Source organism: Nansenia antarctica (assembly GCF_963989245.1).
Source record: "Nansenia antarctica genome assembly, contig: SCAFFOLD_231, whole genome shotgun sequence".
Classification (NCBI taxonomy): domain Eukaryota; kingdom Metazoa; phylum Chordata; class Actinopteri; order Argentiniformes; family Microstomatidae; genus Nansenia; species Nansenia antarctica.
Genome location: NW_027662923.1, coordinates 518 through 28,478, shown reverse-complemented (window position 1 = coordinate 28,478; position 27,961 = coordinate 518). Strand labels below are relative to the sequence as shown.

The window sequence follows — 27,961 nt, the reverse complement described above, 5'->3', positions numbered from 1 at the left end:
CAAACGATTTGATAATGTAACTTATTATGAGTAGATATTAAGCCACAATTCGTCATCTGGTACTATCAATAGTTGGAACGTTCAGGTGAACACATTTACATTTACATTCATACAGTTACATTTACACTTTTCAAAAACATTCATGAATCATAATGTGCAATGTATACAGACATCTTTATTCAGAAATGATCTAATGATTATGCTATACTAGTTTCCAGCCTGTGCAATTGATTTTCTGTTTAGTCAACTGTTAGTAGCTTTAGTCAATGTTAAAAAGAGTGACAGTTTCTCTTTTCAAAAAGTAGGATCTAGGACTTTTCCCACCTGTTTTTTTAAGTTTAGGATTTGCATTAATAATGCTAGTGTTCCAGAGTAGGTAAGGCATGTACCTTCCTCTCCACTTCATTGCAGTATTTTTCTGGAAGTCCAGCAGCCCTGAAAGAAAAAACGAGTAAACATGAATTGATTCGGCGTATCGAAAATGGCCTCTTACTGTAGTTTACACACTGTAGAAAGCTTAATGTAAATGCTCTGTCTTTTCTATTGCAATTCACTAACTTGAGTTCCTTCAGCTTCTTCTCCTTGATCTCATCCAGGCGTATGCGACGCTGGCGGGCCTCTTCGTCCAGACGGTCTCCCTCTTTGAAGACCTCCCTGCGCTGTGTGACGGCCTGTAGCTCACGCTCCCTCACCTGCTGACGTATCCCGTCCGCATGGCGAAGGACCTTCTGCCTGTGATTGTCCTCCTTGTCCTTCTCCTTAGAGATGGACACCTGCTGGGCTCTGGTGGAAGAGGAAGCAGGGCAAAGAGACTGTTTGGAACTATAGTTACAACTATAGTTAGTACTGTGTGTAATATTTACTTACGAGCTCAAAAGGCAGTGTTTGTCTTCCGAAGAAAGTGTGACATTGCGGACATACCTCAACACCCTCTCAAATTCAGCCCTCTCTCGCCCGGCCTCAATGGAAAGGAGGTGCTCTTTGTGGGTGACCTGCTCCAAGCGCGCTGCCTTCAATCTCTCCTCCTCCTCTACTTTCTTTTTGAGCTGCTCTTTCTCTTTTCTCCTCCACTCCCTCTCTGCAGCCTCCTGGTTCCTCCGGGCTCGAAGCTCATCCTGACAGTCACATAGAAACACTCCCTGTTAATGTCTCCATGTCCTCTACAGCCAATTAGGTATCATACTAGAATAGCAACTTGTTTGCCTGGTCGCCACAACAAAAGAAATAGGTGTTGGCTAATAGAACAAAGGGTTTGGTGCAACTGGGCAAGCAAAATGTCTTGAGCTGAAAATGAGTTCAGGATGGCTGTTATGGTTGTGTGTGTTAAGGGGATAAATAAGTGAACTTGATGCTAACCTGCTCAGCTTTGAAGTCTCTGTCTCTCTCCTGCAGGGCTCTCAGTCTGGCCACCTCCTTCTCCTTCTCTCTCTTGATGCGTCTCTGTTCAGTCTCATACTCAGCCTCCCGCTCCTGTAGAGGTCATACAGAAATGAGTCTTTGTCCACCTCAAAGACTAATCTATTGGTTTGTGTGTGTTGGAGGGGGGGGGGGGTACTGCACTGATCCACACAGTACACACATTTTGTACTGTATTCTCACCATTTTCTTGCGGGTGTACTCCATGGCTCTGAGGTTAGCCAGTCTCTCCTCTTCCTTCTTGTGTTCCTTGGCCAGCAAGCTGTCCTCATTGATGCGGAGGATCTCCAGTTGCAGCCTCCGCTGCTCCTCCTTCTTCCTCTCCAAAGCCTGTACCCACACAACCACAGATTGATCAGTCAGCCACACACACACACACACACACACACAGACATACAGTGCATATACCACACGCAGCCTACGTCCATACACACCACTCTGAGTTTTCAACTAGTTTGTTCCAGAATGATTATAGAATTGCTGTGCTGCACTAAAATACCTCCAGCTCCTCCACCTGCATCCTCTCTAGGTTCTCCAGCATCTGCTGCCCCTCCTGCTCCTTCACCTCATCCTGCAGCATCCGGTCCTCCAGACGCTCCTGCATCTGATTCACAATCAGCTGCTTTCCCCTGGACACTCACAAAACAGAGGAAAGAGTTGAGGTGTTGTATGGTAGAGACAGACTGACGTCTGGTGTGTGTGTGTGCGCGTCTGTGTGTGTGTGTGTCATAACGAGGCCTCACTGGATCCTCTGATGTTTGCGTTGCTCGACGATCTGGTCCTGGGCCTCCAGGGCTCTCCTGCGGTCCAGCTCCATCATGGCATCCAGATGCGTCTCCTCCTCTTGCAGCTCAGTCAGGATCTGCTGCTTCTCCAGTATCTGAGCATCACGCACTGCGTGGCATTGGGCACCTAGGATCAGCTGAGGACCAGAAAGGTACCCACATGGACAATAGGACACACACGCTTACACAGAGGTGGGAGAGTATGGTCAGTGAGTAGGTAAGATACTGCAGGAATGTGTTAGTTAAGTAATTTAAAATATATATATTATAAAGGAGGTATGAACCACACAAGTGAAAGAGTGACCAGTTAATTTCCTACCTCATTGAGTTTCTTGACTTCATCCTCCTGCTCCATCCTCATGGCGTTGGCTCTCTCCAACAGGTACTGAGCCTTGTCCTTGGCCTCGGCCTCCAGCTCACTCAGACCCTGGTTCTTCTGACGCGACAGGTCGGCCTGACGGATATTAGCCTTCCTCTCCTCAGCAGCATCCTAGCCAGAGTTAACCATAGTAAACTTAGGTCAGTTTAGGCCTACACCTAATTGTTAAGGACAGGACTGTGGTAAGCTGAGCTGATCATAGATCTGTGTTGTAGGTGTTGAAGCAGATATATGACATAGTTCGTCATACAGCTGTGTCATGTATGAAGGGTTGCTCGCAGAAGAGCAACAGAACATACAAACATACACAGATACACACACACACACACATATACACAGATACAAACACAAACACACACACACACACACACCCACCCACACAAACACACACACACACACACACACACACACCCTCACAGAGCAACATTCCTCACCATGGCATCTTCCCTTTCCTTCTTCTGGGCTCCCAACATGGCGTCCCTCTCTTCCTTGGTTGGAACTTGAGATGCTAATGCAATACGCTTAAACTCAGTCGGCCGGAAGATTATGGACAGACCAGGTGGATCCTTACTTGAGATCCTGGCAAAATGACAGTAAATTTGTTCCGAATTTGTATTTGACCACTGGTAAAGTCGTTGTACATGTTTACTGCTACAATGCTGCTTTTGCCAAGTCAAATACTTTAGGATAGGCTTTTCTTAATGTTCATCAGATAATTGCAGTGCATGTTAGTAACTGGATACTTGCTTCAGGTCACGGATGAGGTCCATGGTAATAATGCGAACTGTCTCTGGTTTCTGAGCCTTCTGACTTGTAGCAGAGCAGGGCTGGACCCTGGGTAATGAGCAGCCCCTTCTCTCAGAGTCTTTCACATCACAGGTTGACAGCTTGGGTGGGAAAAAAAATCCAACATAAATTTCCACCATATCTCTCTGATACTCACCTACTTTGAGGTGTAGTGCTGAGGCACAAACATGTACATTTCAAGCCTGCAAACTGTGACACTTTAAATAACGTGAAAAAATACTATTGTGCAATATGACAACCCTAGTTGACTATCTGTGCAGTATAGTACAGTGGATTGTGTACATAGCCTTTATTTATGTAAACCAGCTCCTTACCTTCTTGTGATTTTATTCTTTTTCTAAAAGTTTTTTTTTTTTTTTCCTTTCCTAACACCAGGGGAGCCACCCCTCCTAAATTTCGTTGTTTGGTACCTGTACTGTAGCAATGACAATAAAGTCCATTCATTCATTCATTCATTCATACTCTGCTATTAACCTCCCATGACCCACCTGACCTGTGGCTCACCTGTTTTGGGGTTCCAAAGAGACTTTCATCCACATGGGAGGTGAGGGCATGGGTGCGATAGCGGCGTGGATGGGAGCTGCCCAAGCCTCGTTTAGATGAAGAGCCAGAGGCACTCCGTGTCTGGAGGCGAGACAGGACATGAGACAGGACATGAGTCATGTACAAACCTCCACTTAGCTACTAATGATGCAACGAATGTCAGAGAAGTGTGTCCCACGATTCAAAACGTTAGCTACCATGGTCTTTCAAATTGTTCTCTCTCGCCAACCAACATGACATAATAATTAAAACATTGAACAGAAGATCAACAGAACACCATTATTATAATACGAGATAGTATTATGAAACAGCAGTCCGGTGTATGAAGCAGGTACCAGTTCCTTCTCCTGTATCATTGTAGGCTGTGGGACGTTTGCACGAAGGTGTTTTGTTGTTGTTGCGTCTCCATGGAAACTACTGCGCTGCACGCACGCGTCAACCCCAGCAGCGTCAGGCGCGCGTCTCAACCGTGTCTCACGCTGCTACCGCGGCACGCCATCTAGAACAAAAACAAAACAAAAAACAAATATTATGGACATATTACTACTAGCCTACAGATGGCATGTATAACTGTAGGGGGCCGGACTTATATTTATTTATTTTATTTAGGCATAATTAGCATATTATTGTTTAATATTTTAACTTTCTTTCCAAATGTATGTTATTAATGGCTTATTATCAGTGTTAACAGACTCCTGACACCTATACTGCAGCCAGCCACCAGGGGGCGATCAAGATATTTTGGCTTCACTTTGTTATTACACATTGTAATCATTTTCAGTTATCAATCATGCAAAATGTCACTCTCAAACAACCTGAAGCGTAAAATTCACGTGGAAAACCGCAGTTTTAATGAGGAATGGACTGACAAGTACGCATTCATCTGGCCAACATTTAGTAAAGCAAAACCTGTAGGCTATGCCTCATCTGCACTGAAACGGTAGTTGTTGAAAAACGATACAATCTTCGCCGTTACAATTATACAAGGCATGCATCTTTCAGAGAATCATACCCTGAGAAGTCATACCCTGAGACTGCTCCTCCTGAGACATCTACTGCACCCCAGAACTGCGTCTCCTGAAGACACCCGCTTTTCCCCTCTACTGTGTCCCCTAAAAACTTCTATTGACCCCGTTGTACTGTTTCTCTGTTTCTCCAGATATATAAATAAAAAACAACAACCTGAGCTGGATTATTCTTCCTGCTACGACTGGTCACTGGTGGATTGATGATTCATTTGCTTAGTCAAATGTATTGATTGTAAGTCGCTTTGGAATAAGGTGTCTGCTAAATACCAAAAAATGATGCTGCCATGAAAGGAAGCATTTCTGATATTGCCTCAAGGTGCAGTGCCCAATTGCCAGTACGTTCAGCTCTCAGAAACTTGCGAAGTATGTCCACATCCATGTACTGCAACCAGAGGGCAGCTGTCCTGCTACAGGATTTTAAGTATTCACTTTTGCTTTTGAGTTGTTCCTTTATTCTGAGTATCACATCAGCATTGCAAGCCTTCTCTGCAGACACTGATCCCTCCATCAACTGTGCATAGAGGACAGCAACTTCATCCAGATCAGATGCATGCAGGTATCTTTGACCCTCTTATGGAAGCTTGGGCTAGTAATATAAGTAAGTCCAAGATGGCCGCGCGCTTAGACGCTGCAGCTCGGGGGGCTACCACACTGGTGTTTCATTGTGTTTTTAATTACATTTGTATGTTCACTTTTTTTTTGTAGTACTTATAGGGAACAGTTGTGTATATAGTACCTACAGGTTTCTCCTTGTGTTCCTCACCAGCTCCCATGGTCTTTCTACTCACAACAGGGGATTCAAACATGCGCTCATTAAATTATTTTTTATTATATTCTCCATTATAAAACTGTAATGAAGGACTTTTTATTTGTATTGTTTTAAAATAAATTTGATCACATGTTTTTGTTTTGTTTTCCACATTCCATATTTATGACTACTTACATCACTAGAATGAAGGTTTTTGTGTGTAATGATGTATTTCTTTTTATGTTTTTTGTTATGTAATTAAGTGGACTTCAGAATGAAGTAACTGACCTTGGAAATAGGCGGAGAAGCAACTGATTTGCACTCTGTTGTGAGAAGAAACTAATATAGAAATCTCTTAATTTTGATGTACTGAACATGTGAACAGCTTACATTGTCTTTTGTCTGTCTGTATAATGCATTTCATTATTGTATATTCTGGAAAAGGTTACATATAATATTTGAACATATATTGCCACCCAATGGCTATAGATAGCAACACTAAGTAATGATAGTATATTCTGCACATGCGTGTAGCTTTATGGAGTTTTAAATGCATACAGACTGTATGTGTGAGATCTAATGATCTAAATAAGAATTTTAATCCCCCCTCAGCTATATTGGCTCTCTAGTCAATCCAGTAGATGTTAGTCCTCCTGTGTTGGCTCTGTGTGTTCTAGGTGACCTTCTGTTGTACCGTGTACAGTGCTTGTGTGTGAGTCTGTGTATGTGCAAGGGGACCAAGGCTGACTCCTAGGGACCTGTATGTGTATTTACTCACCACCCTTCTTGTGCTGAGGTCTGTGTCAGGTATTGTGGTGTTTCTAGGTCACCATAAGTTTGTGTGGACAGACCAAATGATACATTTAAAAAGTGGAGACCTCCACTGTCCTGTCTTGAATTTACTGAAAGCCTCCTAGCACTAAAATCACCGTTAACCATTTGCCCACAATGGACTTGAGAGTCTTAGTGCTGTGATGCTTTAGAGAAACGTACCCGTTGGGTTTAGTGTGATTGGCACTGAGAACAAATAGTAAATGAGATGAGGAGACAGTGGTTTGGTTTCCCAATGTCAACTTGATCAGGTCAGTAACACTCCTGTAGGTTAGATATTTAGATGGTTATTATGAATAATTAGATCTCAGTACATAATACAGTTCTTTGTCAAGAATGGTCTGAAATAAAAGCCTGTATTTACCTTGATGTATTCTCTCAATGCTTTCAATTGCGTAGAGTCCTAATCTGTTAGAGTGCAGGGAAATCCCTCGGGCCCAACTTGAATACTTTAAAGAAGTGGCCTTGCACCTAAGTACCTACCAACAGATAGAACCCAGGGCCCAGTTGTTCAAAACGTTTCATCTGGATCAGAATGATCCTGATTCTGTTTTGCTATCCAGGATCATTTAGGATATATATAGGGTCTATTTGGTTGATTTCGAGCCGTATAGGGGAAATCAGCTAGCTCGATCTGATCCAGATTAAAGGTTTTGAACAACAGGGCCCAGGAGATGGATATAACTGACACCATAGTGACTGGCTGACTCATTTGTACCATTACTACATAACATCCTAAATGAGTATAATACTGATCATAACAGAATCACGATTGAACAAAATATAATCATCATGACATGGTTATACTGACTTATACTTGTTACATTTACATTTGAACCATCTAGCAGATGGTTTTATCCTCAACTACTAGAGATTACAGGGACAGTCTCCCTGGAGTGAAATAGGGCTAAATGCCCTAGTGGCGTTCCCAAGTTACCCCAGGCTACACTAGTGGTGGTGTTCAGTGTCCAGTTGGGATTTTAACTCATGACCTTCTGATCACCATCATAGGGAATATCATAACAGATGAGAAATCTGTCCCCTCACAAATCCACCAGTTGTGTGTGCTGATGTCATGTACTATGTACTGACTACTTTTAATTAGCAAATCAATCAAACTAGTTAAATTACAACTTTCTTTATGATCATGACCTTTATGACCTGGCTGAAAGATAAATATAGTCTAAATAAAATTGTGTTCAGTTGGTCTTGGGTACTTTTAATGGATCAGTGTGAGGGACAGTCAACAATTGTACAAACAAACGATTTGATAATGTAACTTATTATGAGTAGATATTAAGCCACAATTCGTCATCTGGTACTATCAATAGTTGGAACGTTCAGGTGAACACATTTACATTTACATTCATACAGTTACATTTACACTTTTCAAAAACATTCATGAATCATAATGTGCAATGTATACAGACATCTTTATTCAGAAATGATCTAATGATTATGCTATACTAGTTTCCAGCCTGTGCAATTGATTTTCTGTTTAGTCAACTGTTAGTAGCTTTAGTCAATGTTAAAAAGAGTGACAGTTTCTCTTTTCAAAAAGTAGGATCTAGGACTTTTCCCACCTGTTTTTTTAAGTTTAGGATTTGCATTAATAATGCTAGTGTTCCAGAGTAGGTAAGGCATGTACCTTCCTCTCCACTTCATTGCAGTATTTTTCTGGAAGTCCAGCAGCCCTGAAAGAAAAAACGAGTAAACATGAATTGATTCGGCGTATCGAAAATGGCCTCTTACTGTAGTTTACACACTGTAGAAAGCTTAATGTAAATGCTCTGTCTTTTCTATTGCAATTCACTAACTTGAGTTCCTTCAGCTTCTTCTCCTTGATCTCATCCAGGCGTATGCGACGCTGGCGGGCCTCTTCGTCCAGACGGTCTCCCTCTTTGAAGACCTCCCTGCGCTGTGTGACGGCCTGTAGCTCACGCTCCCTCACCTGCTGACGTATCCCGTCCGCATGGCGAAGGACCTTCTGCCTGTGATTGTCCTCCTTGTCCTTCTCCTTAGAGATGGACACCTGCTGGGCTCTGGTGGAAGAGGAAGCAGGGCAAAGAGACTGTTTGGAACTATAGTTACAACTATAGTTAGTACTGTGTGTAATATTTACTTACGAGCTCAAAAGGCAGTGTTTGTCTTCCGAAGAAAGTGTGACATTGCGGACATACCTCAACACCCTCTCAAATTCAGCCCTCTCTCGCCCGGCCTCAATGGAAAGGAGGTGCTCTTTGTGGGTGACCTGCTCCAAGCGCGCTGCCTTCAATCTCTCCTCCTCCTCTACTTTCTTTTTGAGCTGCTCTTTCTCTTTTCTCCTCCACTCCCTCTCTGCAGCCTCCTGGTTCCTCCGGGCTCGAAGCTCATCCTGACAGTCACATAGAAACACTCCCTGTTAATGTCTCCATGTCCTCTACAGCCAATTAGGTATCATACTAGAATAGCAACTTGTTTGCCTGGTCGCCACAACAAAAGAAATAGGTGTTGGCTAATAGAACAAAGGGTTTGGTGCAACTGGGCAAGCAAAATGTCTTGAGCTGAAAATGAGTTCAGGATGGCTGTTATGGTTGTGTGTGTTAAGGGGATAAATAAGTGAACTTGATGCTAACCTGCTCAGCTTTGAAGTCTCTGTCTCTCTCCTGCAGGGCTCTCAGTCTGGCCACCTCCTTCTCCTTCTCTCTCTTGATGCGTCTCTGTTCAGTCTCATACTCAGCCTCCCGCTCCTGTAGAGGTCATACAGAAATGAGTCTTTGTCCACCTCAAAGACTAATCTATTGGTTTGTGTGTGTTGGAGGGGGGGGGGGGTACTGCACTGATCCACACAGTACACACATTTTGTACTGTATTCTCACCATTTTCTTGCGGGTGTACTCCATGGCTCTGAGGTTAGCCAGTCTCTCCTCTTCCTTCTTGTGTTCCTTGGCCAGCAAGCTGTCCTCATTGATGCGGAGGATCTCCAGTTGCAGCCTCCGCTGCTCCTCCTTCTTCCTCTCCAAAGCCTGTACCCACACAACCACAGATTGATCAGTCAGCCACACACACACACACACACACACACACACAGACATACAGTGCATATACCACACGCAGCCTACGTCCATACACACCACTCTGAGTTTTCAACTAGTTTGTTCCAGAATGATTATAGAATTGCTGTGCTGCACTAAAATACCTCCAGCTCCTCCACCTGCATCCTCTCTAGGTTCTCCAGCATCTGCTGCCCCTCCTGCTCCTTCACCTCATCCTGCAGCATCCGGTCCTCCAGACGCTCCTGCATCTGATTCACAATCAGCTGCTTTCCCCTGGACACTCACAAAACAGAGGAAAGAGTTGAGGTGTTGTATGGTAGAGACAGACTGACGTCTGGTGTGTGTGTGTGCGCGTCTGTGTGTGTGTGTGTCATAACGAGGCCTCACTGGATCCTCTGATGTTTGCGTTGCTCGACGATCTGGTCCTGGGCCTCCAGGGCTCTCCTGCGGTCCAGCTCCATCATGGCATCCAGATGCGTCTCCTCCTCTTGCAGCTCAGTCAGGATCTGCTGCTTCTCCAGTATCTGAGCATCACGCACTGCGTGGCATTGGGCACCTAGGATCAGCTGAGGACCAGAAAGGTACCCACATGGACAATAGGACACACACGCTTACACAGAGGTGGGAGAGTATGGTCAGTGAGTAGGTAAGATACTGCAGGAATGTGTTAGTTAAGTAATTTAAAATATATATATTATAAAGGAGGTATGAACCACACAAGTGAAAGAGTGACCAGTTAATTTCCTACCTCATTGAGTTTCTTGACTTCATCCTCCTGCTCCATCCTCATGGCGTTGGCTCTCTCCAACAGGTACTGAGCCTTGTCCTTGGCCTCGGCCTCCAGCTCACTCAGACCCTGGTTCTTCTGACGCGACAGGTCGGCCTGACGGATATTAGCCTTCCTCTCCTCAGCAGCATCCTAGCCAGAGTTAACCATAGTAAACTTAGGTCAGTTTAGGCCTACACCTAATTGTTAAGGACAGGACTGTGGTAAGCTGAGCTGATCATAGATCTGTGTTGTAGGTGTTGAAGCAGATATATGACATAGTTCGTCATACAGCTGTGTCATGTATGAAGGGTTGCTCGCAGAAGAGCAACAGAACATACAAACATACACAGATACACACACACACACACATATACACAGATACAAACACAAACACACACACACACACACACACCCACCCACACAAACACACACACACACACACACACACACACCCTCACAGAGCAACATTCCTCACCATGGCGTCTTCCCTTTCCTTCTTCTGGGCTCCCAACATGGCGTCCCTCTCTTCCTTGGTTGGAACTTGAGATGCTAATGCAATACGCTTAAACTCAGTCGGCCGGAAGATTATGGACAGACCAGGTGGATCCTTACTTGAGATCCTGGCAAAATGACAGTAAATTTGTTCCGAATTTGTATTTGACCACTGGTAAAGTCGTTGTACATGTTTACTGCTACAATGCTGCTTTTGCCAAGTCAAATACTTTAGGATAGGCTTTTCTTAATGTTCATCAGATAATTGCAGTGCATGTTAGTAACTGGATACTTGCTTCAGGTCACGGATGAGGTCCATGGTAATAATGCGAACTGTCTCTGGTTTCTGAGCCTTCTGACTTGTAGCAGAGCAGGGCTGGACCCTGGGTAATGAGCAGCCCCTTCTCTCAGAGTCTTTCACATCACAGGTTGACAGCTTGGGTGGGAAAAAAAATCCAACATAAATTTCCACCATATCTCTCTGATACTCACCTACTTTGAGGTGTAGTGCTGAGGCACAAACATGTACATTTCAAGCCTGCAAACTGTGACACTTTAAATAACGTGAAAAAATACTATTGTGCAATATGACAACCCTAGTTGACTATCTGTGCAGTATAGTACAGTGGATTGTGTACATAGCCTTTATTTATGTAAACCAGCTCCTTACCTTCTTGTGATTTTATTCTTTTTCTAAAAGTTTTTTTTTTTTTTTCCTTTCCTAACACCAGGGGAGCCACCCCTCCTAAATTTCGTTGTTTGGTACCTGTACTGTAGCAATGACAATAAAGTCCATTCATTCATTCATTCATTCATACTCTGCTATTAACCTCCCATGACCCACCTGACCTGTGGCTCACCTGTTTTGGGGTTCCAAAGAGACTTTCATCCACATGGGAGGTGAGGGCATGGGTGCGATAGCGGCGTGGATGGGAGCTGCCCAAGCCTCGTTTAGATGAAGAGCCAGAGGCACTCCGTGTCTGGAGGCGAGACAGGACATGAGACAGGACATGAGTCATGTACAAACCTCCACTTAGCTACTAATGATGCAACGAATGTCAGAGAAGTGTGTCCCACGATTCAAAACGTTAGCTACCATGGTCTTTCAAATTGTTCTCTCTCGCCAACCAACATGACATAATAATTAAAACATTGAACAGAAGATCAACAGAACACCATTATTATAATACGAGATAGTATTATGAAACAGCAGTCCGGTGTATGAAGCAGGTACCAGTTCCTTCTCCTGTATCATTGTAGGCTGTGGGACGTTTGCACGAAGGTGTTTTGTTGTTGTTGCGTCTCCATGGAAACTACTGCGCTGCACGCACGCGTCAACCCCAGCAGCGTCAGGCGCGCGTCTCAACCGTGTCTCACGCTGCTACCGCGGCACGCCATCTAGAACAAAAACAAAACAAAAACCAAATATTATGGACATATTACTACTAGCCTACAGATGGCATGTATAACTGTAGGGGGCCGGACTTATATTTATTTATTTTATTTAGGCATAATTAGCATATTATTGTTTAATATTTTAACTTTCTTTCCAAATGTATGTTATTAATGGCTTATTATCAGTGTTAACAGACTCCTGACACCTATACTGCAGCCAGCCACCAGGGGGCGATCAAGATATTTTGGCTTCACTTTGTTATTACACATTGTAATCATTTTCAGTTATCAATCATGCAAAATGTCACTCTCAAACAACCTGAAGCGTAAAATTCACGTGGAAAACCGCAGTTTTAATGAGGAATGGACTGACAAGTACGCATTCATCTGGCCAACATTTAGTAAAGCAAAACCTGTAGGCTATGCCTCATCTGCACTGAAACGGTAGTTGTTGAAAAACGATACAATCTTCGCCGTTACAATTATACAAGGCATGCATCTTTCAGAGAATCATACCCTGAGAAGTCATACCCTGAGACTGCTCCTCCTGAGACATCTACTGCACCCCAGAACTGCGTCTCCTGAAGACACCCGCTTTTCCCCTCTACTGTGTCCCCTAAAAACTTCTATTGACCCCGTTGTACTGTTTCTCTGTTTCTCCAGATATATAAATAAAAAACAACAACCTGAGCTGGATTATTCTTCCTGCTACGACTGGTCACTGGTGGATTGATGATTCATTTGCTTAGTCAAATGTATTGATTGTAAGTCGCTTTGGAATAAGGTGTCTGCTAAATACCAAAAAATGATGCTGCCATGAAAGGAAGCATTTCTGATATTGCCTCAAGGTGCAGTGCCCAATTGCCAGTACGTTCAGCTCTCAGAAACTTGCGAAGTATGTCCACATCCATGTACTGCAACCAGAGGGCAGCTGTCCTGCTACAGGATTTTAAGTATTCACTTTTGCTTTTGAGTTGTTCCTTTATTCTGAGTATCACATCAGCATTGCAAGCCTTCTCTGCAGACACTGATCCCTCCATCAACTGTGCATAGAGGACAGCAACTTCATCCAGATCAGATGCATGCAGGTATCTTTGACCCTCTTATGGAAGCTTGGGCTAGTAATATAAGTAAGTCCAAGATGGCCGCGCGCTTAGACGCTGCAGCTCGGGGGGCTACCACACTGGTGTTTCATTGTGTTTTTAATTACATTTGTATGTTCACTTTTTTTTTGTAGTACTTATAGGGAACAGTTGTGTATATAGTACCTACAGGTTTCTCCTTGTGTTCCTCACCAGCTCCCATGGTCTTTCTACTCACAACAGGGGATTCAAACATGCGCTCATTAAATTATTTTTTATTATATTCTCCATTATAAAACTGTAATGAAGGACTTTTTATTTGTATTGTTTTAAAATAAATTTGATCACATGTTTTTGTTTTGTTTTCCACATTCCATATTTATGACTACTTACATCACTAGAATGAAGGTTTTTGTGTGTAATGATGTATTTCTTTTTATGTTTTTTGTTATGTAATTAAGTGGACTTCAGAATGAAGTAACTGACCTTGGAAATAGGCGGAGAAGCAACTGATTTGCACTCTGTTGTGAGAAGAAACTAATATAGAAATCTCTTAATTTTGATGTACTGAACATGTGAACAGCTTACATTGTCTTTTGTCTGTCTGTATAATGCATTTCATTATTGTATATTCTGGAAAAGGTTACATATAATATTTGAACATATATTGCCACCCAATGGCTATAGATAGCAACACTAAGTAATGATAGTATATTCTGCACATGCGTGTAGCTTTATGGAGTTTTAAATGCATACAGACTGTATGTGTGAGATCTAATGATCTAAATAAGAATTTTAATCCCCCCTCAGCTATATTGGCTCTCTAGTCAATCCAGTAGATGTTAGTCCTCCTGTGTTGGCTCTGTGTGTTCTAGGTGACCTTCTGTTGTACCGTGTACAGTGCTTGTGTGTGAGTCTGTGTATGTGCAAGGGGACCAAGGCTGACTCCTAGGGACCTGTATGTGTATTTACTCACCACCCTTCTTGTGCTGAGGTCTGTGTCAGGTATTGTGGTGTTTCTAGGTCACCATAAGTTTGTGTGGACAGACCAAATGATACATTTAAAAAGTGGAGACCTCCACTGTCCTGTCTTGAATTTACTGAAAGCCTCCTAGCACTAAAATCACCGTTAACCATTTGCCCACAATGGACTTGAGAGTCTTAGTGCTGTGATGCTTTAGAGAAACGTACCCGTTGGGTTTAGTGTGATTGGCACTGAGAACAAATAGTAAATGAGATGAGGAGACAGTGGTTTGGTTTCCCAATGTCAACTTGATCAGGTCAGTAACACTCCTGTAGGTTAGATATTTAGATGGTTATTATGAATAATTAGATCTCAGTACATAATACAGTTCTTTGTCAAGAATGGTCTGAAATAAAAGCCTGTATTTACCTTGATGTATTCTCTCAATGCTTTCAATTGCGTAGAGTCCTAATCTGTTAGAGTGCAGGGAAATCCCTCGGGCCCAACTTGAATACTTTAAAGAAGTGGCCTTGCACCTAAGTACCTACCAACAGATAGAACCCAGGGCCCAGTTGTTCAAAACGTTTCATCTGGATCAGAATGATCCTGATTCTGTTTTGCTATCCAGGATCATTTAGGATATATATAGGGTCTATTTGGTTGATTTCGAGCCGTATAGGGGAAATCAGCTAGCTCGATCTGATCCAGATTAAAGGTTTTGAACAACAGGGCCCAGGAGATGGATATAACTGACACCATAGTGACTGGCTGACTCATTTGTACCATTACTACATAACATCCTAAATGAGTATAATACTGATCATAACAGAATCACGATTGAACAAAATATAATCATCATGACATGGTTATACTGACTTATACTTGTTACATTTACATTTGAACCATCTAGCAGATGGTTTTATCCTCAACTACTAGAGATTACAGGGACAGTCTCCCTGGAGTGAAATAGGGCTAAATGCCCTAGTGGCGTTCCCAAGTTACCCCAGGCTACACTAGTGGTGGTGTTCAGTGTCCAGTTGGGATTTTAACTCATGACCTTCTGATCACCATCATAGGGAATATCATAACAGATGAGAAATCTGTCCCCTCACAAATCCACCAGTTGTGTGTGCTGATGTCATGTACTATGTACTGACTACTTTTAATTAGCAAATCAATCAAACTAGTTAAATTATAACTTTCTTTATGATCATGACCTTTATGACCTGGCTGAAAGATAAATATAGTCTAAATAAAATTGTGTTCAGTTGGTCTTGGGTACTTTTAATGGATCAGTGTGAGGGACAGTCAACAATTGTACAAACAAACGATTTGATAATGTAACTTATTATGAGTAGATATTAAGCCACAATTCGTCATCTGGTACTATCAATAGTTGGAACGTTCAGGTGAACACATTTACATTTACATTCATACAGTTACATTTACACTTTTCAAAAACATTCATGAATCATAATGTGCAATGTATACAGACATCTTTATTCAGAAATGATCTAATGATTATGCTATACTAGTTTCCAGCCTGTGCAATTGATTTTCTGTTTAGTCAACTGTTAGTAGCTTTAGTCAATGTTAAAAAGAGTGACAGTTTCTCTTTTCAAAAAGTAGGATCTAGGACTTTTCCCACCTGTTTTTTTAAGTTTAGGATTTGCATTAATAATGCTAGTGTTCCAGAGTAGGTAAGGCATGTACCTTCCTCTCCACTTCATTGCAGTATTTTTCTGGAAGTCCAGCAGCCCTGAAAGAAAAAACGAGTAAACATGAATTGATTCGGCGTATCGAAAATGGCCTCTTACTGTAGTTTACACACTGTAGAAAGCTTAATGTAAATGCTCTGTCTTTTCTATTGCAATTCACTAACTTGAGTTCCTTCAGCTTCTTCTCCTTGATCTCATCCAGGCGTATGCGACGCTGGCGGGCCTCTTCGTCCAGACGGTCTCCCTCTTTGAAGACCTCCCTGCGCTGTGTGACGGCCTGTAGCTCACGCTCCCTCACCTGCTGACGTATCCCGTCCGCATGGCGAAGGACCTTCTGCCTGTGATTGTCCTCCTTGTCCTTCTCCTTAGAGATGGACACCTGCTGGGCTCTGGTGGAAGAGGAAGCAGGGCAAAGAGACTGTTTGGAACTATAGTTACAACTATAGTTAGTACTGTGTGTAATATTTACTTACGAGCTCAAAAGGCAGTGTTTGTCTTCCGAAGAAAGTGTGACATTGCGGACATACCTCAACACCCTCTCAAATTCAGCCCTCTCTCGCCCGGCCTCAATGGAAAGGAGGTGCTCTTTGTGGGTGACCTGCTCCAAGCGCGCTGCCTTCAATCTCTCCTCCTCCTCTACTTTCTTTTTGAGCTGCTCTTTCTCTTTTCTCCTCCACTCCCTCTCTGCAGCCTCCTGGTTCCTCCGGGCTCGAAGCTCATCCTGACAGTCACATAGAAACACTCCCTGTTAATGTCTCCATGTCCTCTACAGCCAATTAGGTATCATACTAGAATAGCAACTTGTTTGCCTGGTCGCCACAACAAAAGAAATAGGTGTTGGCTAATAGAACAAAGGGTTTGGTGCAACTGGGCAAGCAAAATGTCTTGAGCTGAAAATGAGTTCAGGATGGCTGTTATGGTTGTGTGTGTTAAGGGGATAAATAAGTGAACTTGATGCTAACCTGCTCAGCTTTGAAGTCTCTGTCTCTCTCCTGCAGGGCTCTCAGTCTGGCCACCTCCTTCTCCTTCTCTCTCTTGATGCGTCTCTGTTCAGTCTCATACTCAGCCTCCCGCTCCTGTAGAGGTCATACAGAAATGAGTCTTTGTCCACCTCAAAGACTAATCTATTGGTTTGTGTGTGTTGGAGGGGGGGGGGGGTACTGCACTGATCCACACAGTACACACATTTTGTACTGTATTCTCACCATTTTCTTGCGGGTGTACTCCATGGCTCTGAGGTTAGCCAGTCTCTCCTCTTCCTTCTTGTGTTCCTTGGCCAGCAAGCTGTCCTCATTGATGCGGAGGATCTCCAGTTGCAGCCTCCGCTGCTCCTCCTTCTTCCTCTCCAAAGCCTGTACCCACACAACCACAGATTGATCAGTCAGCCACACACACACACACACACACACACAGACATACAGTGCATATACCACACGCAGCCTACGTCCATACACACCACTCTGAGTTTTCAACTAGTTTGTTCCAGAATGATTATAGAATTGCTGTGCTGCACTAAAATACCTCCAGCTCCTCCACCTGCATCCTCTCTAGGTTCTCCAGCATCTGCTGCCCCTCCTGCTCCTTCACCTCATCCTGCAGCATCCGGTCCTCCAGACGCTCCTGCATCTGATTCACAATCAGCTGCTTTCCCCTGGACACTCACAAAACAGAGGAAAGAGTTGAGGTGTTGTATGGTAGAGACAGACTGACGTCTGGTGTGTGTGTGTGCGCGTCTGTGTGTGTGTGTGTCATAACGAGGCCTCACTGGATCCTCTGATGTTTGCGTTGCTCGACGATCTGGTCCTGGGCCTCCAGGGCTCTCCTGCGGTCCAGCTCCATCATGGCATCCAGATGCGTCTCCTCCTCTTGCAGCTCAGTCAGGATCTGCTGCTTCTCCAGTATCTGAGCATCACGCACTGCGTGGCATTGGGCACCTAGGATCAGCTGAGGACCAGAAAGGTACCCACATGGACAATAGGACACACACGCTTACACAGAGGTGGGAGAGTATGGTCAGTGAGTAGGTAAGATACTGCAGGAATGTGTTAGTTAAGTAATTTAAAATATATATATTATAAAGGAGGTATGAACCACACAAGTGAAAGAGTGACCAGTTAATTTCCTACCTCATTGAGTTTCTTGACTTCATCCTCCTGCTCCATCCTCATGGCGTTGGCTCTCTCCAACAGGTACTGAGCCTTGTCCTTGGCCTCGGCCTCCAGCTCACTCAGACCCTGGTTCTTCTGACGCGACAGGTCGGCCTGACGGATATTAGCCTTCCTCTCCTCAGCAGCATCCTAGCCAGAGTTAACCATAGTAAACTTAGGTCAGTTTAGGCCTACACCTAATTGTTAAGGACAGGACTGTGGTAAGCTGAGCTGATCATAGATCTGTGTTGTAGGTGTTGAAGCAGATATATGACATAGTTCGTCATACAGCTGTGTCATGTATGAAGGGTTGCTCGCAGAAGAGCAACAGAACATACAAACATACACAGATACACACACACACACACATATACACAGATACAAACACAAACACACACACACACACACACACCCACCCACACAAACACACACACACACACACACACACACACCCTCACAGAGCAACATTCCTCACCATGGCGTCTTCCCTTTCCTTCTTCTGGGCTCCCAACATGGCGTCCCTCTCTTCCTTGGTTGGAACTTGAGATGCTAATGCAATACGCTTAAACTCAGTCGGCCGGAAGATTATGGACAGACCAGGTGGATCCTTACTTGAGATCCTGGCAAAATGACAGTAAATTTGTTCCGAATTTGTATTTGACCACTGGTAAAGTCGTTGTACATGTTTACTGCTACAATGCTGCTTTTGCCAAGTCAAATACTTTAGGATAGGCTTTTCTTAATGTTCATCAGATAATTGCAGTGCATGTTAGTAACTGGATACTTGCTTCAGGTCACGGATGAGGTCCATGGTAATAATGCGAACTGTCTCTGGTTTCTGAGCCTTCTGACTTGTAGCAGAGCAGGGCTGGACCCTGGGTAATGAGCAGCCCCTTCTCTCAGAGTCTTTCACATCACAGGTTGACAGCTTGGGTGGGAAAAAAAATCCAACATAAATTTCCACCATATCTCTCTGATACTCACCTACTTTGAGGTGTAGTGCTGAGGCACAAACATGTACATTTCAAGCCTGCAAACTGTGACACTTTAAATAACGTGAAAAAATACTATTGTGCAATATGACAACCCTAGTTGACTATCTGTGCAGTATAGTACAGTGGATTGTGTACATAGCCTTTATTTATGTAAACCAGCTCCTTACCTTCTTGTGATTTTATTCTTTTTCTAAAAGTTTTTTTTTTTTTTTCCTTTCCTAACACCAGGGGAGCCACCCCTCCTAAATTTCGTTGTTTGGTACCTGTACTGTAGCAATGACAATAAAGTCCATTCATTCATTCATTCATTCATACTCTGCTATTAACCTCCCATGACCCACCTGACCTGTGGCTCACCTGTTTTGGGGTTCCAAAGAGACTTTCATCCACATGGGAGGTGAGGGCATGGGTGCGATAGCGGCGTGGATGGGAGCTGCCCAAGCCTCGTTTAGATGAAGAGCCAGAGGCACTCCGTGTCTGGAGGCGAGACAGGACATGAGACAGGACATGAGTCATGTACAAACCTCCACTTAGCTACTAATGATGCAACGAATGTCAGAGAAGTGTGTCCCACGATTCAAAACGTTAGCTACCATGGTCTTTCAAATTGTTCTCTCTCGCCAACCAACATGACATAATAATTAAAACATTGAACAGAAGATCAACAGAACACCATTATTATAATACGAGATAGTATTATGAAACAGCAGTCCGGTGTATGAAGCAGGTACCAGTTCCTTCTCCTGTATCATTGTAGGCTGTGGGACGTTTGCACGAAGGTGTTTTGTTGTTGTTGCGTCTCCATGGAAACTACTGCGCTGCACGCACGCGTCAACCCCAGCAGCGTCAGGCGCGCGTCTCAACCGTGTCTCACGCTGCTACCGCGGCACGCCATCTAGAACAAAAACAAAACAAAAACCAAATATTATGGACATATTACTACTAGCCTACAGATGGCATGTATAACTGTAGGGGGCCGGACTTATATTTATTTATTTTATTTAGGCATAATTAGCATATTATTGTTTAATATTTTAACTTTCTTTCCAAATGTATGTTATTAATGGCTTATTATCAGTGTTAACAGACTCCTGACACCTATACTGCAGCCAGCCACCAGGGGGCGATCAAGATATTTTGGCTTCACTTTGTTATTACACATTGTAATCATTTTCAGTTATCAATCATGCAAAATGTCACTCTCAAACAACCTGAAGCGTAAAATTCACGTGGAAAACCGCAGTTTTAATGAGGAATGGACTGACAAGTACGCATTCATCTGGCCAACATTTAGTAAAGCAAAACCTGTAGGCTATGCCTCATCTGCACTGAAACGGTAGTTGTTGAAAAACGATACAATCTTCGCCGTTACAATTATACAAGGCATGCATCTTTCAGAGAATCATACCCTGAGAAGTCATACCCTGAGACTGCTCCTCCTGAGACATCTACTGCACCCCAGAACTGCGTCTCCTGAAGACACCCGCTTTTCCCCTCTACTGTGTCCCCTAAAAACTTCTATTGACCCCGTTGTACTGTTTCTCTGTTTCTCCAGATATATAAATAAAAAACAACAACCTGAGCTGGATTATTCTTCCTGCTACGACTGGTCACTGGTGGATTGATGATTCATTTGCTTAGTCAAATGTATTGATTGTAAGTCGCTTTGGAATAAGGTGTCTGCTAAATACCAAAAAATGATGCTGCCATGAAAGGAAGCATTTCTGATATTGCCTCAAGGTGCAGTGCCCAATTGCCAGTACGTTCAGCTCTCAGAAACTTGCGAAGTATGTCCACATCCATGTACTGCAACCAGAGGGCAGCTGTCCTGCTACAGGATTTTAAGTATTCACTTTTGCTTTTGAGTTGTTCCTTTATTCTGAGTATCACATCAGCATTGCAAGCCTTCTCTGCAGACACTGATCCCTCCATCAACTGTGCATAGAGGACAGCAACTTCATCCAGATCAGATGCATGCAGGTATCTTTGACCCTCTTATGGAAGCTTGGGCTAGTAATATAAGTAAGTCCAAGATGGCCGCGCGCTTAGACGCTGCAGCTCGGGGGGCTACCACACTGGTGTTTCATTGTGTTTTTAATTACATTTGTATGTTCACTTTTTTTTTGTAGTACTTATAGGGAACAGTTGTGTATATAGTACCTACAGGTTTCTCCTTGTGTTCCTCACCAGCTCCCATGGTCTTTCTACTCACAACAGGGGATTCAAACATGCGCTCATTAAATTATTTTTTATTATATTCTCCATTATAAAACTGTAATGAAGGACTTTTTATTTGTATTGTTTTAAAATAAATTTGATCACATGTTTTTGTTTTGTTTTCCACATTCCATATTTATGACTACTTACATCACTAGAATGAAGGTTTTTGTGTGTAATGATGTATTTCTTTTTATGTTTTTTGTTATGTAATTAAGTGGACTTCAGAATGAAGTAACTGACCTTGGAAATAGGCGGAGAAGCAACTGATTTGCACTCTGTTGTGAGAAGAAACTAATATAGAAATCTCTTAATTTTGATGTACTGAACATGTGAACAGCTTACATTGTCTTTTGTCTGTCTGTATAATGCATTTCATTATTGTATATTCTGGAAAAGGTTACATATAATATTTGAACATATATTGCCACCCAATGGCTATAGATAGCAACACTAAGTAATGATAGTATATTCTGCACATGCGTGTAGCTTTATGGAGTTTTAAATGCATACAGACTGTATGTGTGAGATCTAATGATCTAAATAAGAATTTTAATCCCCCCTCAGCTATATTGGCTCTCTAGTCAATCCAGTAGATGTTAGTCCTCCTGTGTTGGCTCTGTGTGTTCTAGGTGACCTTCTGTTGTACCGTGTACAGTGCTTGTGTGTGAGTCTGTGTATGTGCAAGGGGACCAAGGCTGACTCCTAGGGACCTGTATGTGTATTTACTCACCACCCTTCTTGTGCTGAGGTCTGTGTCAGGTATTGTGGTGTTTCTAGGTCACCATAAGTTTGTGTGGACAGACCAAATGATACATTTAAAAAGTGGAGACCTCCACTGTCCTGTCTTGAATTTACTGAAAGCCTCCTAGCACTAAAATCACCGTTAACCATTTGCCCACAATGGACTTGAGAGTCTTAGTGCTGTGATGCTTTAGAGAAACGTACCCGTTGGGTTTAGTGTGATTGGCACTGAGAACAAATAGTAAATGAGATGAGGAGACAGTGGTTTGGTTTCCCAATGTCAACTTGATCAGGTCAGTAACACTCCTGTAGGTTAGATATTTAGATGGTTATTATGAATAATTAGATCTCAGTACATAATACAGTTCTTTGTCAAGAATGGTCTGAAATAAAAGCCTGTATTTACCTTGATGTATTCTCTCAATGCTTTCAATTGCGTAGAGTCCTAATCTGTTAGAGTGCAGGGAAATCCCTCGGGCCCAACTTGAATACTTTAAAGAAGTGGCCTTGCACCTAAGTACCTACCAACAGATAGAACCCAGGGCCCAGTTGTTCAAAACGTTTCATCTGGATCAGAATGATCCTGATTCTGTTTTGCTATCCAGGATCATTTAGGATATATATAGGGTCTATTTGGTTGATTTCGAGCCGTATAGGGGAAATCAGCTAGCTCGATCTGATCCAGATTAAAGGTTTTGAACAACAGGGCCCAGGAGATGGATATAACTGACACCATAGTGACTGGCTGACTCATTTGTACCATTACTACATAACATCCTAAATGAGTATAATACTGATCATAACAGAATCACGATTGAACAAAATATAATCATCATGACATGGTTATACTGACTTATACTTGTTACATTTACATTTGAACCATCTAGCAGATGGTTTTATCCTCAACTACTAGAGATTACAGGGACAGTCTCCCTGGAGTGAAATAGGGCTAAATGCCCTAGTGGCGTTCCCAAGTTACCCCAGGCTACACTAGTGGTGGTGTTCAGTGTCCAGTTGGGATTTTAACTCATGACCTTCTGATCACCATCATAGGGAATATCATAACAGATGAGAAATCTGTCCCCTCACAAATCCACCAGTTGTGTGTGCTGATGTCATGTACTATGTACTGACTACTTTTAATTAGCAAATCAATCAAACTAGTTAAATTATAACTTTCTTTATGATCATGACCTTTATGACCTGGCTGAAAGATAAATATAGTCTAAATAAAATTGTGTTCAGTTGGTCTTGGGTACTTTTAATGGATCAGTGTGAGGGACAGTCAACAATTGTACAAACAAACGATTTGATAATGTAACTTATTATGAGTAGATATTAAGCCACAATTCGTCATCTGGTACTATCAATAGTTGGAACGTTCAGGTGAACACATTTACATTTACATTCATACAGTTACATTTACACTTTTCAAAAACATTCATGAATCATAATGTGCAATGTATACAGACATCTTTATTCAGAAATGATCTAATGATTATGCTATACTAGTTTCCAGCCTGTGCAATTGATTTTCTGTTTAGTCAACTGTTAGTAGCTTTAGTCAATGTTAAAAAGAGTGACAGTTTCTCTTTTCAAAAAGTAGGATCTAGGACTTTTCCCACCTGTTTTTTTAAGTTTAGGATTTGCATTAATAATGCTAGTGTTCCAGAGTAGGTAAGGCATGTACCTTCCTCTCCACTTCATTGCAGTATTTTTCTGGAAGTCCAGCAGCCCTGAAAGAAAAAACGAGTAAACATGAATTGATTCGGCGTATCGAAAATGGCCTCTTACTGTAGTTTACACACTGTAGAAAGCTTAATGTAAATGCTCTGTCTTTTCTATTGCAATTCACTAACTTGAGTTCCTTCAGCTTCTTCTCCTTGATCTCATCCAGGCGTATGCGACGCTGGCGGGCCTCTTCGTCCAGACGGTCTCCCTCTTTGAAGACCTCCCTGCGCTGTGTGACGGCCTGTAGCTCACGCTCCCTCACCTGCTGACGTATCCCGTCCGCATGGCGAAGGACCTTCTGCCTGTGATTGTCCTCCTTGTCCTTCTCCTTAGAGATGGACACCTGCTGGGCTCTGGTGGAAGAGGAAGCAGGGCAAAGAGACTGTTTGGAACTATAGTTACAACTATAGTTAGTACTGTGTGTAATATTTACTTACGAGCTCAAAAGGCAGTGTTTGTCTTCCGAAGAAAGTGTGACATTGCGGACATACCTCAACACCCTCTCAAATTCAGCCCTCTCTCGCCCGGCCTCAATGGAAAGGAGGTGCTCTTTGTGGGTGACCTGCTCCAAGCGCGCTGCCTTCAATCTCTCCTCCTCCTCTACTTTCTTTTTGAGCTGCTCTTTCTCTTTTCTCCTCCACTCCCTCTCTGCAGCCTCCTGGTTCCTCCGGGCTCGAAGCTCATCCTGACAGTCACATAGAAACACTCCCTGTTAATGTCTCCATGTCCTCTACAGCCAATTAGGTATCATACTAGAATAGCAACTTGTTTGCCTGGTCGCCACAACAAAAGAAATAGGTGTTGGCTAATAGAACAAAGGGTTTGGTGCAACTGGGCAAGCAAAATGTCTTGAGCTGAAAATGAGTTCAGGATGGCTGTTATGGTTGTGTGTGTTAAGGGGATAAATAAGTGAACTTGATGCTAACCTGCTCAGCTTTGAAGTCTCTGTCTCTCTCCTGCAGGGCTCTCAGTCTGGCCACCTCCTTCTCCTTCTCTCTCTTGATGCGTCTCTGTTCAGTCTCATACTCAGCCTCCCGCTCCTGTAGAGGTCATACAGAAATGAGTCTTTGTCCACCTCAAAGACTAATCTATTGGTTTGTGTGTGTTGGAGGGGGGGGGGGTACTGCACTGATCCACACAGTACACACATTTTGTACTGTATTCTCACCATTTTCTTGCGGGTGTACTCCATGGCTCTGAGGTTAGCCAGTCTCTCCTCTTCCTTCTTGTGTTCCTTGGCCAGCAAGCTGTCCTCATTGATGCGGAGGATCTCCAGTTGCAGCCTCCGCTGCTCCTCCTTCTTCCTCTCCAAAGCCTGTACCCACACAACCACAGATTGATCAGTCAGCCACACACACACACACACACACACAGACATACAGTGCATATACCACACGCAGCCTACGTCCATACACACCACTCTGAGTTTTCAACTAGTTTGTTCCAGAATGATTATAGAATTGCTGTGCTGCACTAAAATACCTCCAGCTCCTCCACCTGCATCCTCTCTAGGTTCTCCAGCATCTGCTGCCCCTCCTGCTCCTTCACCTCATCCTGCAGCATCCGGTCCTCCAGACGCTCCTGCATCTGATTCACAATCAGCTGCTTTCCCCTGGACACTCACAAAACAGAGGAAAGAGTTGAGGTGTTGTATGGTAGAGACAGACTGACGTCTGGTGTGTGTGTGTGCGCGTCTGTGTGTGTGTGTGTCATAACGAGGCCTCACTGGATCCTCTGATGTTTGCGTTGCTCGACGATCTGGTCCTGGGCCTCCAGGGCTCTCCTGCGGTCCAGCTCCATCATGGCATCCAGATGCGTCTCCTCCTCTTGCAGCTCAGTCAGGATCTGCTGCTTCTCCAGTATCTGAGCATCACGCACTGCGTGGCATTGGGCACCTAGGATCAGCTGAGGACCAGAAAGGTACCCACATGGACAATAGGACACACACGCTTACACAGAGGTGGGAGAGTATGGTCAGTGAGTAGGTAAGATACTGCAGGAATGTGTTAGTTAAGTAATTTAAAATATATATATTATAAAGGAGGTATGAACCACACAAGTGAAAGAGTGACCAGTTAATTTCCTACCTCATTGAGTTTCTTGACTTCATCCTCCTGCTCCATCCTCATGGCGTTGGCTCTCTCCAACAGGTACTGAGCCTTGTCCTTGGCCTCGGCCTCCAGCTCACTCAGACCCTGGTTCTTCTGACGCGACAGGTCGGCCTGACGGATATTAGCCTTCCTCTCCTCAGCAGCATCCTAGCCAGAGTTAACCATAGTAAACTTAGGTCAGTTTAGGCCTACACCTAATTGTTAAGGACAGGACTGTGGTAAGCTGAGCTGATCATAGATCTGTGTTGTAGGTGTTGAAGCAGATATATGACATAGTTCGTCATACAGCTGTGTCATGTATGAAGGGTTGCTCGCAGAAGAGCAACAGAACATACAAACATACACAGATACACACACACACACACATATACACAGATACAAACACAAACACACACACACACACACACACCCACCCACACAAACACACACACACACACACACACACACCCTCACAGAGCAACATTCCTCACCATGGCGTCTTCCCTTTCCTTCTTCTGGGCTCCCAACATGGCGTCCCTCTCTTCCTTGGTTGGAACTTGAGATGCTAATGCAATACGCTTAAACTCAGTCGGCCGGAAGATTATGGACAGACCAGGTGGATCCTTACTTGAGATCCTGGCAAAATGACAGTAAATTTGTTCCGAATTTGTATTTGACCACTGGTAAAGTCGTTGTACATGTTTACTGCTACAATGCTGCTTTTGCCAAGTCAAATACTTTAGGATAGGCTTTTCTTAATGTTCATCAGATAATTGCAGTGCATGTTAGTAACTGGATACTTGCTTCAGGTCACGGATGAGGTCCATGGTAATAATGCGAACTGTCTCTGGTTTCTGAGCCTTCTGACTTGTAGCAGAGCAGGGCTGGACCCTGGGTAATGAGCAGCCCCTTCTCTCAGAGTCTTTCACATCACAGGTTGACAGCTTGGGTGGGAAAAAAAATCCAACATAAATTTCCACCATATCTCTCTGATACTCACCTACTTTGAGGTGTAGTGCTGAGGCACAAACATGTACATTTCAAGCCTGCAAACTGTGACACTTTAAATAACGTGAAAAAATACTATTGTGCAATATGACAACCCTAGTTGACTATCTGTGCAGTATAGTACAGTGGATTGTGTACATAGCCTTTATTTATGTAAACCAGCTCCTTACCTTCTTGTGATTTTATTCTTTTTCTAAAAGTTTTTTTTTTTTTTTCCTTTCCTAACACCAGGGGAGCCACCCCTCCTAAATTTCGTTGTTTGGTACCTGTACTGTAGCAATGACAATAAAGTCCATTCATTCATTCATTCATTCATACTCTGCTATTAACCTCCCATGACCCACCTGACCTGTGGCTCACCTGTTTTGGGGTTCCAAAGAGACTTTCATCCACATGGGAGGTGAGGGCATGGGTGCGATAGCGGCGTGGATGGGAGCTGCCCAAGCCTCGTTTAGATGAAGAGCCAGAGGCACTCCGTGTCTGGAGGCGAGACAGGACATGAGACAGGACATGAGTCATGTACAAACCTCCACTTAGCTACTAATGATGCAACGAATGTCAGAGAAGTGTGTCCCACGATTCAAAACGTTAGCTACCATGGTCTTTCAAATTGTTCTCTCTCGCCAACCAACATGACATAATAATTAAAACATTGAACAGAAGATCAACAGAACACCATTATTATAATACGAGATAGTATTATGAAACAGCAGTCCGGTGTATGAAGCAGGTACCAGTTCCTTCTCCTGTATCATTGTAGGCTGTGGGACGTTTGCACGAAGGTGTTTTGTTGTTGTTGCGTCTCCATGGAAACTACTGCGCTGCACGCACGCGTCAACCCCAGCAGCGTCAGGCGCGCGTCTCAACCGTGTCTCACGCTGCTACCGCGGCACGCCATCTAGAACAAAAACAAAACAAAAAACAAATATTATGGACATATTACTACTAGCCTACAGATGGCATGTATAACTGTAGGGGGCCGGACTTATATTTATTTATTTTATTTAGGCATAATTAGCATATTATTGTTTAATATT

At 43.3% G+C, this 27,961-nt stretch overlaps 4 protein-coding genes across 4 annotated transcripts; all 4 read right to left on the bottom strand.

Moving 5' to 3' along the window:
- Positions 1-359: 359 nt before the first annotated feature.
- Positions 360-4,429, bottom strand: LOC308175385 (cilia- and flagella-associated protein 45-like; the record flags this gene model as incomplete). The annotated part of the gene is made up of 12 exons (XM_080551058.1): positions 360-435; positions 559-783; positions 922-1,115; positions 1,357-1,470; positions 1,600-1,746; positions 1,916-2,045; positions 2,160-2,338; positions 2,521-2,691; positions 3,015-3,146; positions 3,324-3,467; positions 3,892-4,011; positions 4,409-4,429. The coding sequence occupies 12 exons, from the start codon at positions 4,427-4,429 to the stop codon at positions 360-362; spliced, it is 1,653 nt and encodes a 550-aa protein (XP_080407184.1).
- Positions 4,430-8,155: 3,726 nt separating this feature from the next.
- Positions 8,156-12,231, bottom strand: LOC308175384 (cilia- and flagella-associated protein 45-like; the record flags this gene model as incomplete). Its single annotated transcript, XM_080551057.1, has 12 exons — positions 8,156-8,231; positions 8,355-8,579; positions 8,718-8,911; positions 9,153-9,266; positions 9,396-9,542; positions 9,716-9,845; positions 9,960-10,138; positions 10,321-10,491; positions 10,817-10,948; positions 11,126-11,269; positions 11,694-11,813; positions 12,211-12,231. 12 exons carry the CDS (start codon positions 12,229-12,231, stop codon positions 8,156-8,158), a joined length of 1,653 nt encoding a protein of 550 aa, XP_080407183.1.
- A 3,726-nt stretch (positions 12,232-15,957) lies between these two features.
- Positions 15,958-20,029, bottom strand: LOC308175383 (cilia- and flagella-associated protein 45-like; the record flags this gene model as incomplete). Its single annotated transcript, XM_080551056.1, has 12 exons — positions 15,958-16,033; positions 16,157-16,381; positions 16,520-16,713; positions 16,955-17,068; positions 17,198-17,344; positions 17,514-17,643; positions 17,758-17,936; positions 18,119-18,289; positions 18,615-18,746; positions 18,924-19,067; positions 19,492-19,611; positions 20,009-20,029. 12 exons carry the CDS (start codon positions 20,027-20,029, stop codon positions 15,958-15,960), a joined length of 1,653 nt encoding a protein of 550 aa, XP_080407182.1.
- Positions 20,030-23,755: 3,726 nt separating this feature from the next.
- On the bottom strand, positions 23,756-27,404 carry LOC308175381 (cilia- and flagella-associated protein 45-like; the record flags this gene model as incomplete). The annotated part of the gene is made up of 11 exons (XM_080551054.1): positions 23,756-23,831; positions 23,955-24,179; positions 24,318-24,511; positions 24,753-24,866; positions 24,995-25,141; positions 25,309-25,438; positions 25,553-25,731; positions 25,914-26,084; positions 26,408-26,539; positions 26,717-26,860; positions 27,285-27,404. Coding segments are annotated over 11 exons (1,632 nt in total), but the record flags the coding sequence as incomplete, so codon positions are not given.
- Between the last annotated feature and the right edge of the window lie 557 nt (positions 27,405-27,961).